The 15,763-nt window shown below is 39.0% G+C and overlaps 1 protein-coding gene across 1 annotated transcript; it reads left to right on the top strand.

Annotated features, from left to right (window-relative positions):
- DNAJB11 (DnaJ heat shock protein family (Hsp40) member B11) lies at positions 1-13,837 on the top strand. The gene is made up of 10 exons (XM_060768014.2): positions 1-202; positions 4,878-5,034; positions 6,762-6,859; positions 7,933-8,065; positions 9,248-9,390; positions 9,944-10,026; positions 10,327-10,384; positions 11,442-11,553; positions 11,735-11,894; positions 12,617-13,837. Exons 1-10 carry the CDS (start codon positions 135-137, stop codon positions 12,679-12,681), a joined length of 1,077 nt encoding a protein of 358 aa, XP_060623997.2. The 5' UTR covers positions 1-134; the 3' UTR covers positions 12,682-13,837.
- The last annotated feature ends 1,926 nt before the right edge of the window (positions 13,838-15,763 follow it).

Genomic DNA, 15,763 nt, shown 5'->3' with positions numbered 1-15,763 from the left:
GCGCTGATTGGCTGCTTGCCTGCCTGCCTTCTTTCACCGGGTTTCTCCGTCGTGCCGATGGTGACCGGCGAGTCAAGGAAGGAGTGAGGAGGGGGCGCGCGCTGAAGCCGTTTCGAGGACCCTTCGGCCCCGCCATGACTCCCAGCTCCCTCGGCAGCCTCCTCCTGCTGCTGCTCTGCCTGCTTGGGGACGCCATTGCCGGGTGAGCCCCAAGAAAGAGGAGCGGGGAAGGGAAGGGAACCCCATCCGGCCTTCTGAGAGGCTGATATCCGCCCCCCCCCCCCCTTTTACTCCCTTGAGTCTTCCACAGGCCCCCTTCCCCGCCATTTCTGCCCCCGTCCTTCAGCTCTCCTCACAGTGAGGCCTTCCCTTCCTCTCCCTCCCTCCCTCCCTCCCACTGGCATTCTCTCAGCATCATTCAGGCCCCTGTGAGGCTTGGCTTCCCTGCCTCCTGTGTGAGACTGACATCCCATTCTCAACTCTGAGTGCATCTACACCAGGCATGGGCAAACTTGGGCCCTCCAGGTGTTTTGGACTTCAACTCCCACCATTCCTAACAGCCTCAGACCACTTTTTCCCCCCCTCAGCCACTTAAGCGTGGGAGGGAACGGCTAGTGTGTGTGTGTGTGTGCATCTCCACCCATGAACCGACTAGGACATTAAGATCGTCCTAGTCGGGGAGGCCCTGCTCTCGATCCTGCCTGCATCTCAGGCGCGCCTGGCGGGGACGAGGGACAGGACCTTCTCGGTGGTGGCCCCTCGGCTGTGGAATGCCCTACCTGTAGACATCAGACAGGCCCCTACATTGTTGCCGTTCCGGAGGAAGGTGAAGACCTGGCTCTTCGAACAAGTGTTTGGCTAAACAGTGCAATTTATTATAGGAATACGGTGCAATCGAACATAGGAACATGGAACAAGGATTATGAGAATGGTTCTGATTTGAGGCGTTATGATAATGATTGTTTATTGATATTGACTGTTATGTATAATGTGTTTTAATTGCCTATTATACTGTCTTGTGATAATTTGTACTATTTAAACCGCTTTGAGTCGCCTACGGGCTTAGAAGAGCGGTATAGAAATAAAGTAAGTAAATAAAATAAATAGGAGGTTGATGCACAATTGATCAACACAATGTTCACAGAATGAGGGTCCCAACCAGTGTCATGGTAACACGACAATGGTGGCTTCTCATTTTCCACTTTTACAGCCGTTGTAATAATAATAATAATAATAATAATCTTTATTTATACCCCGCCACCATCTCCCCAATGGGGACTCGAAGCGGCTTACATGAGGCCAAGCCCAAATGACAATTACAATAAAGAAAAACCAAAAAACAACACAAAAATGCAAACAATAAACAATAACATCATAGTTACATAAAACATATGAATACATAACAAAATAAAAATTACACTATGCACAGGCACAGTAATAATGGGCGGGCTACGTGTAATGATTAAAACTAATTAAAAACTCGGGCGAAATAAAAGAGAGAAGCAGGTAATTTACAGAGGAGGGCTCATTTTAGCGGGAGTTGTGGAATCAAGCTTTCCCATGAGGGAGGGACATATACTCCAATGACAGAACTTCGGGGCTGAGCAATCATGTGGGGTTATATACCTACTCATCAAAGGCGCAGCGGAAGAGCCAGGTTTTAAGGTTCTTTTAAAAAATTTCTAGGGAAGGGGCTTTCCTAATTTCTCCAGGCAGCGAATTCCAGAGTCGGGGAGTCACAGCGGAAAAGGCTCTCTCCCTTGTACTCACTAGGCCAGTGTTTCTCAACCTGGGGGTCGGGACCCCTGTGGTGGTTGCGAGGGGGTGTCAGAGGGGTCACCAAAGACCATCAGAAAACATAGTATTTTCTGTTTGTCATGGGTGTTCTGTGTAGGAAGTTTGGTGGGGTTCAGAATGCTATTTCGTTGTGGGTGAACTATGAATCCCAACAACTCCCAAATGGCAAGGTCTATTTTTTCCAAACTCTACCAGTGTTCACATTTGGGCATATTGACTATCTGTGCCAAGTTTGATCCAGATCCATCACTGTTTGAGTCCACGGTGTTCTCTGGATGTAGGTGAACTACAACTCCAAAATCTCAAGGTCAGTGTCCACCAGACTCTCCCAGTATTTCTCTTGGCCATGGGAATTCTATGTGCCAAGTTTGATCCAATTCCATCATTGGTGGAGTTCAAAAGGATCTTTGATTTTAGGTGAACTATAAATCCCAGCAACTCCAACATTCCCAAATGACAAAATCAATCTCCTCCAACCCCACCAGTATTCAAATTTGGGCATATTGGGTATTTGTGCCAAATTTGGTCCAGTGAATGAAAATACATCCAGCATATCAGATATTTATATTACGATTCATAGCAGTAGCAGAATTAAAGAAGTAGCAACGAAAATAACATTATGGTTGGGGGTCATCACAATGTGAGGACCTGTACTAAGGAGTCGCGGCATTAGGTTGAGAACCACTGCACTAGGCAAGCTTGAGAAACTGGCAGGGGCGAGAGAAGGGCTTCCCGGAAGATCGGACGGCCCGAGGTGGTTCATGGAGGGAGATACGGTCACAAAGGTAGGCGGGTCCCAAACCGTTTAGGGCTTTATAGTTGATAACCTACACCTCGAATTGGGACTGGAAAATAAACGGCAACCAGTGGAGTTCCTTAAACAGGGGGGTTGACCGCTCCTTGTAGGTTGCTCCAGTTATTCATCTGGCTGCCGAACGTTGGACAAGTTGTAATTTCCAGGCTGTCTTCAAGGGTAGCCCCACGTAGAGAACATTACAGTAATCCAGTCTAGAGGTAACTAAGGCATGGACCACCATGGGCAAGTCAGACTTCACGAGGTAAGGTCGCAGTTGGCGCACAAGTTTTAATTGCGCAAAGGCCCTCCCAGCCGACACCTGCACATCGAGCGTCAGCGCTGAGTCCAGGAGGACCCACAAACTGCGGGGGTACCATGTTGTCTTCTAATTGATCCGCCGTTGAGGTCTTCAGATTATGCTTGGTGTGCGGCCCCTCTAGCTTTGGTTAGCATAGGGAAGGAATAACACCCCTGTGTCTGTGCCCCTGTTCAGAAGATTTCACCTTACTTTCTTAAAAAAATCAGCAGGTGAGCTTTTGTGAATACCAACCTCATGTCATTCTAAACATTTAATCTGTTTCTTGTTTCGGTTTTCAATTTAAGAAGCATTGAAAATCAGCTCTCACAAAGATATATAGAAACAAAGGGGAGTATAACTTGAAACACAAGCATGGTGACATTTGGATGGCATGATTTTATGTTTTCCCTTTTTAAAATTTGCATAGCTCACCACAGACCCCTTCATGACCTCATTTGGGGTTGCAACACAGGGTTTGGTAACCCCTATAGTAGATGCCTTCTCAGTGGTGGCTTCTTAATGGTGGAATGCTCTTCCAAGCATATCCTTTTGGGCCTAATCCTTAATAGTTTCTTAGTTCTTCATGTTCACTTGGCTTTGGACTTTTTATCTTTTTATTCTTTAAATTTGTATGCTTTTAGTATATTTTGTGTGTGTGTGTTAAAATTCTGTTAGTCTCTTTGGAATTTTTATTGAATATTGGTGTATAAATCCCTATAATAAATAAATAGGTATACATGGCTTTGTCATTTAGATTACAGCTTCCAGCCTTCATCATGATTAGTTATTATGCTTGGGCTGGTGAGGGTTAATGGTTCAGCAATATCTGGAGAACTGCACTTTTCCCAACCTTTCCTAAAGTCAATACTAATTTCTGGAAGCTCCAAAATACAAAGTAGCTGGTAATGTATGCACTTTATTCAATAGTAAGATAGAAAGAAGTTACACAAATATATAAATTAATAGGATGTTCTCTGAGACAGATGTTAAAGCCATCTTCTTGAAGCCCTGTGATCTTGGTTCTGGTCAGTGCCAGGATGGGAGACAGCCTGGTTCCATGGAGAAGGAAAATGCAATAATATTCTATTAAAACTGCATTAAAATAATTTCGCACTTTTGGTGAAGGACACAAGATCAAGACAGAGGTTAAACAAGCCTTGCTATCATTTCTTTGATTGTACTTCCTGTTCTATATCAAAATTATGTAACAACTTCTGGTGTAAATAACTATTTGATCTGTTACACACGATTTTCACTGATCCTCCCTTCTGTCCTGCATGGGATTTCACCCCATTCAGTAGTATGTAGGGGTGCAAGGGAGGGCAAGGCTGATAAGAGAAAAAGTGCTACAAAATTTCTGTCAATATATACTCAAAGTTGCATACAACCTAATATGCGTATTGTGTGTGAGCAGTCACATGCATATGTATTCAGCAAGATAAAAATCTAGGAGTGGTAAAGTTGTCTAAAACATTTGTAGTCTTATGTCACTGGCTCCTGATCCAGCATCCTGTGATATGGCCTGGGGAGCACAAAAATGCATCTTTTATTTCCCCTTGGAGTAGGCAGATCTTAAGTAGACTTTAGAAAAGGAAATGTTATTGTGCAGACAAAGCAATATAACACATTTTCAGTACATTTTTTTCTGATATGCTTACTCCATAGTAAATCTCACTGTGTCTTTATGTTTAGGAATTTTTCGCTATGTGCATAAGCTGTTTGAACTTATATTTGGAAATAGTTGTCTTTCCATAAATATCTCAAAAATAGAAGCCTTCATGCTTCCTTGGAAGCAAGAAACCGGTCATCTCCAAAATGATATATTTCCAGAGCTACTGTGGGTTGCAATTTTTGTAGTTATCAACCACTTTTGGGAGGAAAAAAAAAACGAACCATCTTGCTTTATTTTAACTTGTGGCCTGATGATAAGCAGACATTAAAGAAAGAAAAACACAACAAGCAAAAGACTCCTTTCTTTTTTTTTAGGAGAGACTTCTACAAGATATTGGGTGTACCTCGCAGTGCATCTGTTAAAGACATTAAAAAGGCCTATCGAAAATTAGCCTTGCAACTTCACCCAGACCGGAACCCTGATGATCCACAAGCTCAGGAAAAGTTTCAGGATCTTGGGGCTGCCTATGAGGTCAGTGTGTTTCAGAAAAATCTGTACCTAATATGGTCACCTTTATCTGCCTGTGATCCTGTGTCTTCTTTTCAGTAAATTCCTCTAGAAAACGTTGGATTTATGTGAAACTGTTGAATAAGATAACCACCCTATATATTATAGATTATCATTAAGGAATCTGTTCCTGAAAAGTAATCTTTACTCCTTTTCCTAGCTTTCTGTTCTTTAGGATGATATTGAAATCAACCAAGTATTAAAATCGGGCACTACATGATACATTTGATGAACAAATAACACAGGATTTTAACAACTTGCTTTCAAACATTCTACTGGGTTTTTTAAAAAAACTATCAGTGTTCTGTTCCTTGTCAGATTCTTTCAAAATATAATACTATTCCTTAGAATGTTTTATTTTCTATGTCCTATGGAATGTGCTTAATTGATATAGAGCAGTGGTTCTCAACCTGTGGATCCCCAGATGTTTTGGCCTACAACTCCCAGAAATCCCAGCCAGTTTACCAGCTGTTAGGATTTCTGGGAGTTGAAGACCAAATAGTTTCCTCAAGTTAATGACCCACTAAGATGCCTTCATTTAGTCTCACATCCTACTTTGGGGTCAGATAAAGTTTAGTCCAGCTAATAGCTCCTGAAAGCCAAAGTGAGTTCTCCTTTCTTAACCGTAGTTTTATGCCAGATTTTTGCATAGTGAACTTGAATGCCTTTCACAATCTTGTATGATGTAATATATTAATATTGAATTAGTTGTTTCTTTATATAATTGCATGGTACCTTTATTTGTCTGGAAAAAACAGTACTGGACATGTTACGGAAAATAAGGTGTGGATCTGGATAATATCAGAGTAAGGGAACACATTGTGTTCTGAATACTTTATTCCTCCTTCTTCTGTGTGTGTGAATGATGTGTATCTCTCATCTCTGAAGCAGAGAGAACAGAAATGTCACTTTGGTAGTAATAGGTTATCAGCTGCTTTGCAAAACAAACCCTACAGGTATCCTATTGACATTTTGAATAGGGCGGCATGCTATGATATGGCCTAGGGAGCAAAAACCAACACACACACACCCCCCCCCCCCCCACCAAAACCGCTGTAGCAGTTTGCAAGCTACCTTTATCTAGTGGACTGCTGCTTGAATTGAGACAAATGTTTGATCTATATCATGTTACAGCGCATATTTTTATCTTCTGAAGCAGTGATGGGGAATGTGGGGCCCTCCAGATATTGGGCTGATTATCTTTAGCCACTATAGCCATGGAGTGGAGTAAAGGGTAGCATTATAGCATCTAGGGAGTTATAGGGTCTCCATTTCTATTTCAATGTTCTAAAAAAGTGATAAAGATGAAATTACAATTATATATATTCCAGCCCTTTTTACAATTGTGATTCTGTTGCTGGGTTTGCAAACTAATGAATATAGGCTGTGGCATGTGTAGTGTCAATATAGCATCTCAACCTTTGCTTAAATAGTATGGAGGATAGTACACCCATGGTTTATGGTGTTTCCTCTCACATATTCCCAAGTGTAACTGACATTCAGAATCTTCCATTCTCCTTAAAATGCTTGATATGCACTTCAGTCCAATGATTTCTGGTGGAGATCAGCAGAACATGTTGTTATTTGATGGGAAGTATTTAGCGGTAGCTCATAAAGTATGCCAAACTAATTGTTACACAAAATACTAATGAATAATTATTTAATATATGTCTGAACATTTTTATTTGCAGGTATTGTCAGATGAGGAAAAGCGAAAGCAGTATGATGCATATGGGGAAGAGGGGCTGAAAGAGGGTCATCAGAGTTCCCATGGTGACATTTTTTCACAGTAAGTCTGCTTTGTTCCTCCATGCTGAATTGCATGACAGACCAGACTTTACTTTTAACTAAAGTTTGAGAATGCTGATAAGTTAGTTCTGTGCAGCCAGGATGACAAAATTTGTTTATTGGCTTCTTGTAGTTTTTCTTTGATAAAAAGGACAGGCTCCATGTACTAATTGTTGGTTAGCTCTTTATTCCTTTAAAAAGTTCAAGATGTTTCAGCCTGTGTGAGGAAAGGCCTTTTTTTCAGGAGAGAAAATCAAACATAAATACAAATCTATTATGAATAATAAAAAAGAGCCAGAATAACAGTAATTGAACCATGTCTTACAAAAACACACATAGTTGCAATGCAGTATTTTTCATAACAAAGTCATATATGCTGTTCAACAGAAAATTCTGGATTGTAGATAACACTTTATGAAAAGGTGAATAATTAAATATTAAAAGGTTTTGTTTTTAGCTCCTGGATAAGGCCTTTTCTCATATAGTGGAAATACATTTGATTTTTTAAAGGAATAAAGAGTTGACCATCAGTTACCACATGGGGCTACTTATATACATGCTTTTCAGTACTCATACAAAATTATTTCTTCAGAGGGGATATTCTATAACAGCTTGTGGAAATCCAATTTTGAAACTTCTTGAAAAGCATTCTGTGGATGTGAGGCATCATTGGACTATCCCTTTCCTGGTTGTTTTGGTATTGCTACTCGTTAGGCAGGAGAGCAGGCAGAACCATTCAGTTTTAGACCAGATCAATCTATATTCACTGGAAAAGATTCCAGGGTCTTTACAATTTACTCCACAGAGATGCATTGCAAATCAGGGACATCTAAAATTTTTCTTCTTTTCAATGATAACAGCCTTTTTTATTTTCCTGCTTTTAGTTTGACCATTTCACTATGTAAATCCAGTTTAGCTTCATTGACATATTTTATTGCAATTCTGTTTTGGCAGAAGAAATTATTCTAAACTGGATTTGATCCTGCTTTATCAATTGAACGATTTCTATCATTTGACTGAAATGAAACATCACAATAAATGCATCGCTTTAAAAGATTGCTCTTTTCTTGGCAGCTTCTTTGGAGACTTTGGCTTCATGTTTGGGGGCAATCCTCGTCAGCAAGACAGGAACATTCCAAGAGGAAGTGACATTATTGTGGACCTAGAAGTTACACTGGAAGAAGTGTATTCAGGAAATTTTGTAGAAGTACGTTTACCCAACCTAACGTGATGAGCTGTCTTAGCATTTTTTGAAGCCTGCTTGCTAATTGCTGCTGATGTTGTTTTTGTTGTTGTTTTTTTAAAAAAAAAAAACAAGCAACTGAGAATGTGGCAATGATGTGATTTTCTCTGAACAGAAGAATGTTCAGAGAAAATCACATCATTGCCACATTCTGTATGGAACTTAAGGCAGACATGAATTAGAGATCACACAGAAATGTTGCATCTACCCTTAGGTGGAATGTGTCTCCGCTTTAGACTTGTGAAAGATGAGTGTGCTTTCTTTGAATATAAGGTATAGATAACAGGAACTATCTGCTCTCACTTTTGTATCACTACTGAAAGGATGTGGTTTTCATGAAACGGCAGTTAATCAGTTTCAGGAATCTTGCTATTATCTGTACTGCTACTTATGCCTTCAACAGACCATACAGTGCCTGAGAGCCAAGTGTCACTGCCTGAGAGCCAAGTGGCCTCTTCTTTAAGGTATCAACCATTAAGAAACTATAGTTCTAATATTCCATTGGAATAGCCATAGCAAGAGACTTCCAACTAAGATTTGTGGCAAGCAAGCTTCCTGTTTTTTGTCATGATCAAGCAAGTACCTTTCAGTAGAGTACCTGTTTCCAAGTTGCTTTGTGTCTCCAAGCATATAGGGATGTGGCAGTTCCTTGTCTTCTCCAACGCCATCCATGAAATGAAACAAGACCATGCATATCCCCTACCCTCTGGTTCTGTTGTAGACTACTCAAGTTGGGATGTAAGGATGAGGTCCTATTTAATTCCACTGTTTCAGAGATGAAAAGGAAAATGCTTTTGTATTGGGAGAGGGCTATCTTTTTCCTAAAATTATAACATACCTGGAGGGTGTAGAAACACTGATGACAATTGCAAGTAATAACTGACTTGTAAGCCAGCCCAAAACTCATGGACCTCTTCTCAAACTGCTCCATCTTGGAAATGAATTGTGATTACAATGTTCAGTTTTCATCTCTGTGAGGAGAAGCAGTGTAATATGGCTGCTGGTCTGCTATTTTCTTATATGTTATTTGCCAGGTCGACAAATCAAGGTAGGTGGGATGTTTGTTTCAATTATTCAGGACTAAAGTGTTCTGTAGGGATCAGAAAAAAAATTCTTGAGAGGGATTAATTTTGTATATTTTTGCAGGTTATTCGAAACAAACCAGTAGCAAGACAGGCACCAGGCAAGCGAAAATGCAATTGTCGACAGGAGATGAGAACAACCCAGTTAGGCCCAGGACGTTTCCAGATGACCCAGGAAGTTGTCTGTGATGAGTGTCCCAATGTCAAGTGAGTCTGATGTCCTCTGACACTTTGGTGCATATGTATTTACTAATAATGCATGTTTATTGGAATTAGAAAGGAGGGAAGAGGCATTACATTACCAGCTCAAGCCACATGGGGGTGTAGCTCATTTATGAAAATAAAAATAGGAAGAAGTAAGTGTTGAAGCTGAAAAATTTCCTAGATTTCTCAGAGAAGCTTGTGTGATTCATCCTTTAAGACGTTCCCCAGGTAAAACTTACTTTGCCAAGTAGCAAAAGCGTTTCAGTCAGAGTGTTAAGTAGAATATTTCCTGTGATGTTGTTATTGATGGCCTTGATTCGTTAGTAAATACTCATAATCTAGCTGGGTTTTGTGTTGTTACCATAATTTACTTACCAGTATGTGTCCTAGAGTAGCGCCAGCACCACTATTCTGCAAACTAGGCAGCACAGTATAGTCTAATTGAAATACGGTAACAAAGTAAGAAAGTCTCCACAGTGCAGACTCTAAAGAAAAAACATGTTTACCCATAATACATTTTTCATTATTTGCTGCCTTTCTCTCTCCTGTTTCTCAGGCTTGTGAATGAAGAGCGAACTCTAGAAGTGGAGATAGAACCTGGGGTGAGGGATGGCATGGAGTATCCATTCATTGGGGAAGGTACAATTTTATTTTAATAATTGTCTTGCTGGAGCAAAGCTTTTAAAATAAACCCAAGTGCATTTATGGAACTTGATAGAAAGTTAGTAAACTTCCTTAGTTTCTAATCTGAAAAAAAAGAGTTCTAGCCCTGCTCTATTTACCACATTGTTTTTATACAGTTTGAAGGTAAGTTATTGCATTATATTAGTTTTACTATAAACTGCTTTGAGTCTCTTTTTTAGAGGAAAAAAGTTAGTTACAAGTAGTAGTAGTAGTAGTAACAATAAAAATTAAATATTTCATATCTGTATTCTTCAGGTGAACCTCATGTTGATGGAGAGCCTGGGGACTTGCGCTTCCGAATAAAAGTTCTCAAGTAAGTTATCTCTGCATGTTTATGAATGTTTTTCCTATATTACCTCATAATTGGACAAACCTTTTTGATTAATACTGACTCGTGTTTTTGCATTTCCTCTGGCAAAAAAATGCCCAAAAAGAAAAGGATGAATTGATGTGATGGGAAAAAAATGATTCCCCTTATAACAGTGGTTCTGCAACTATAGAGTACAGTTGTTTTGTGGAAGGGGTCACACTGGGCCCTCAGAAAGTATTTATGTATAATTGCTTAGGTTCCAGAAAAGGATAGAATCAAATGCGTGATTGAATTGAAAGTCTCTTGGCCAAAGGTTCTTATGTTGGGAAGATAGCATTCTGGAGAAGGAGGAAACCTGCTGAAAACTAAGTATAGTAGACTGTAAGGTGGAATCTGATATTTTATATTCCTTCTGCTTCGAGTATTGACTTAATAACCCAGTCCACACTTATGCCAGTTCCTGGTGTGACAGTCTCCAATGTGTTCACATGGAGAACAGCTTTGGGGTGTTTTATTTAGGAACTTTGATGTAAAGGAACAGAGAAGGGAGACCTAAATTCAAGGAATAGGAGAAGCAATGACTTATATCAATGTTGCTCTTATCTGCATGAGGTTCAGATTGCAGAATGAAAATATTTGGCAACTAAAAAGAGAAACCAATGGACAACTGTAAGCCAATAGTTTGAGTGGAATTGTCCCTTTTTTAGGCTCCAATAGCTACTAAACAGCTAATAAATGCTATTAAAACAGTTAATAAATACAACCAAAACAGCTTGTAATACTACTAAAACTATCCAACATATTAAGGCAAAAAATCACCCCCTTGTGCATATTTTTCTATTCTACTGAAAAAAATTAGAAAAGTTTAGAATTCTTTTTTAAAAAGTGGGATAGATATAATGACTGGTTCAATCATTAGTCATAGACACATTCCCAGTTGGAAAGTTAAATGCTTTTTCTAATAGTTTCTGTAGCTCACTCAACATATTGGAATAGAGGCATCCTGGTTATAGTGGATGAAGTAGCAAAATTAATCTTTTCCTAATTGTCTTCTCTACAGGCACCCAATCTTTGAGCGAAGAGGGGATGATTTATATACAAATGTGACTATCTCCCTAGTGGAGTCTCTCGTTGGCTTTGAAATGGATGTTGTTCATTTAGATGGGCATAAGGTGAGGCAGAAGGAACATTTCCAGAATACTATGCTATGTAATTTCCATTATACTCTTGTCAATTGGCACTAAAATACAGTGTTATGATGTGTTACTGATATCTGTGAACATCCTGCTTTATTTTGTTTTTTAAATGCTAAATTTGTTGAAAAGTAAATCACTACCACTATCCATCCACCAGGTTCATGTTGCCCGGGATAAAATCACAAAACCTGGAGCCAAACTTTGGAAGAAAGGAGAAGGTCTTCCCAATTTTGACAACAACAACATTAAAGGCTCTTTAATAATTACGTTTGATGTAGATTTTCCCAAAGAGCAGCTCACAAGTGAACAGCGGGAAGGTTTGTATCAACAGTGTCCTACTGTACTATAATTATTGATAGATTTACCGTTCTACAATGGCAAATTCTCAAAAGTATTTCGGTCTTTAGTGTGACCATCCTGGGGTGATGATCTAGTTAATATTGGGTCCACCACAGATATTTAACTCTTCAGATACTGTCTAGTACATTCAGGAAAATGTGGGTTTTAATGGACTGGGAAACCAGTATGACAGCGGGCTTTTTTAAACTAGTTAGCTGTAACCTGTCTTTGGAATGGCCTTATCTCCCTTCCCCCCAAACTTTTCTACTGATTGAAGGTCTGCTGCCTATGTTTGCTACAAATATAGTATATAAAAAACCAACCTCTATTATAGCTTTATTTTGCATTCCGAAAGAATAATAAAGCAGCCATTCCGGCTTTGCATAAATGTTGCATACGGTGAGACTTGATTAAAAACTAATCAGCTATCTTACATGTTTCTTACATGCCTTACATGTTCTCAGCCTGCAATCCTTACATGCCTTACATGTTCTCAGCCTGCAATACTGAAAAGCCAAGTTTACTATTTTTGTGGGACAGCTGTTTTTTATACCTCACTACAGGAAAATTTAAAGGATATATATGGAATGTTCTGACTATGTATCAAAACAGCTTTAATTCAGTTGATTAGTTGGTGGGTGTTGTTGCTGTTGAAGCATTGCATATTTTGTAGGACAGTCATTCTTATATTCTTTTGTAGGTCTCAAACAACTGCTGAAACAATCATCTGCTCAGAAAGTGTACAATGGACTGCAGGGATACTGAGACTTGAAGCAAATGGACTTTCTTGAAGATGAATGAAATCAGTGCTGTAAACTGCAGTCTTCTTCTGGTCATTGTAGAACAAAATTGAGGGCTATTGGAGTGACTACTGAGACCTCCATTTTTACAAATAGTGGGGGTGATTCTGGGACTGATCAGAAGATGGCAAAAGAAATTTCCTTATTCAGGACACAACTGGTGCTCTAATTGGAGCATTGTAAAGCTCCCAACGGTTGACTCGTGAGGAATTTTTTAAGAAGTACCACGGTGAAATTCTGGTTTTAAAATATATTTTGATGTTACTTTTTCTTGCCCTTCTGAATGAATTTTCATGACTTTCTCATTCTTCCTCTACTTTGCCTTGTATCACAGATTACATTATTGGACCCGACTGTAAAGCTCTTGGTTAAAAACATTTCTCCAGTGTTCAGATTGTTGTCATCCTGGAAATATGCCTGTTCACATATCTCTTATTCTAATGGATTTGATACATGAGACAATACTACCTCTGCAGCTTTCATGTGTTACCTGCATTTGACTTCTCTTATGACTTGTCACAAATCCAGATATTTCCTCTTATTCTCAGCATGGAAAAGTTCTTTAGAGAGGTTCTTAGTTCTCCATTAGCAGTTAACATATGTGACATTGCTCATGCCGGTGTGGCATACTGTGCTTCTCTGACAGTAGGACATACCATATAAATTCCATAGACCATATTGAAAGTGTATGCATGCATAACATGCAGTCAGAAACAGATAATGCAGAAAACAAGTAACTGACTAATGGAAGCTAAAGGAGATAGGAATGTTGACAAAAAAGACTCCACCCAACATTGTTCTAGGGGGCTTGTTGCATATAGGTAGTCTGTTTTGTACACCTAACTAAGATGGGCATGGAAGAAAATGTGACTCATCAGATCCTGTTAGGAAGAGGCAAATGGCGAAAGCCATTATAGCCATTATAGTCTAATGGCATCTGGACTTAAAAGGAAATTATACCACTTTATCTCCCATCTATAGGTAGCAGCTGCAATTTACCCCTATTTATTCAACTATGTAAAAACATTATCTCCCTCATCTGTAGTTCAGCAAAATTTTTTTTGTGTTTTAAGCATCAAATTAAACCAGAACACAAAGGCATCCTTTTGTGTGAAGCTTTAGACTAATATCATGTATTGAATTTGTTTTCAACAGTAAACTCCCATAAAGTGCAACACAGCCAACAGGCAGCCTTGGACACTGATTTTACAAACAGTCTGTCTTCTTTGTATGGGATCATTTTCCTGCAAATACTACCATACAGATGGCATGCATGCTTCTGAGTTAGTTGCTTCTTAGTTCCAATTCTTTAACTAAGACTAGAGTGAAAATTCTGCAGCCAATCAACAATTTATTTCTTGGCTGTATATATATCAATATAAAGTATGTTTAGAACGTTATGTATTCCCCCCCTCCCCCCATATGTGTGTGTTCCAGTGCCACTTATATTTTGTTTTGTAAAAGATGAACTGGAATTTCTCCTCCCATATATGTTCCCTCTTCTGGATCGTGGCCTGAGTGAAACAGTACTTGTTTTCTCGTAAAAATTAATATACGCTGGTGTCTTCCAGAACTGACCATTGAAGTCACCAGTAGCAATGTACTACCATGCCATAACTTGTTTTTATGTGTTACCAAAAAAAAAAAAAAATAGCAATAGACTAGCACTGAAAAAAGCCCAAAAGGTGTTTGTTAGTTTGAATGGATTTATAAAAAAAAATGCATTTAATAGCATTCAGAAAGCCAGTTGCCCTCTCAGCTGCTCCATGTTGTTAGACATATTTTTATGAGCTTGGGCTCAAAAACAGAAATGGAGGTGTTTCAAAGACTTTTTTTGCAACTGAGATCTGTAACCCCCAAGTCTTTGTTTCTTCAGAAAGCAATTTGAGATATAATCCAGAAAGCCTGAACGGAGCATTTATCAAACGTTGGTTGTTTTTTTTCAAAGCACTTAAAAATTTATACATGAGCTACTTAACCATTTGTGATTTCCTACTTAGTTCTGTTGCAAGGATAAAATTAGTTGTACCTCATGTTATAGTTCAAGGTTCACTTTCTCATATTGTCAGGAATATTCAAGGAAAAGTAGCTGAATCTTGCTTTCTTGTACATTCTGTTTCAAGGAGAGGCTTAATGGTACTTTTACAAGAAGCATTATTTCTAGTCTTTGCTGTTCCTAATTCCTCTTATGGACACACCTCCACCAACTATTTCTAGATGCTTGTTTTGTCTTTATTGAAAAAAATATGTGTTGCCTTCTGTCAAACTAGAGAGCGGACGGGGGAGTTTTGGAGCGATTTAGCAGTTACAAAAATATGCAACTGCTGTTTTTGTTGCCTTAGATGCTACCTGCCCGACTCTGATATTAATGCCTTTTCTTAAGCCATAATATCTATAATGTGGTGCCTAACTCTACATCTAGAGTCATGATAAGAACTTCTCTACTGGATCCTACAATACAACCCATCTTATTAAATGTCCTCTTTTCACAGTAACCAAACCTGATGCATCCAGTAAGTTCACAAATAAGGCAATAATACTCCATTGTTCTACTTTCTTGGCAACTGATATTCAATGACATACTGCCTCTGGGGATGGAGATTTAATTTAGTCTACCTGTTTAATAGCTGCCGATGGATATATTCCTCATAAGTTATTCCAACCCAGTAGTCATCACCACATAGCATAGCAATAGAGTTTTAAAATCCATTCATAAATCCTGTTTGACTCTTTCAAACTGTTGCAACAAAATAAAAAATACTGGTAATAATTCTGTTTTTCAGGATGCATCAAAATGAGGAAAAACAGAACAAGATGCGTGAACATGTTCTTTTATACTGTGCTTTGTGAACTTGCTCTTATCCTGTCCACTAATGTGTACATACAAATGTACCTCTTAATGCCCCACAAAGTGCTTTTCTTTAGGCATTGTACAGTATAATTTGGAGGGAAAAGTGTGTCTATGTTCCTTCAAGTCACCCACCAGCTAATAGCAAACCCATGAATTTCATAGGATTTTCTTAGGAAATAAATACATGGGAGGTTTT

Source organism: Anolis sagrei, chromosome 3 (assembly GCF_037176765.1).
Source record: "Anolis sagrei isolate rAnoSag1 chromosome 3, rAnoSag1.mat, whole genome shotgun sequence".
Lineage (NCBI taxonomy): Eukaryota > Metazoa > Chordata > Lepidosauria > Squamata > Dactyloidae > Anolis > Anolis sagrei.
This window is presented reverse-complemented; position numbering and strand designations above follow the sequence as displayed.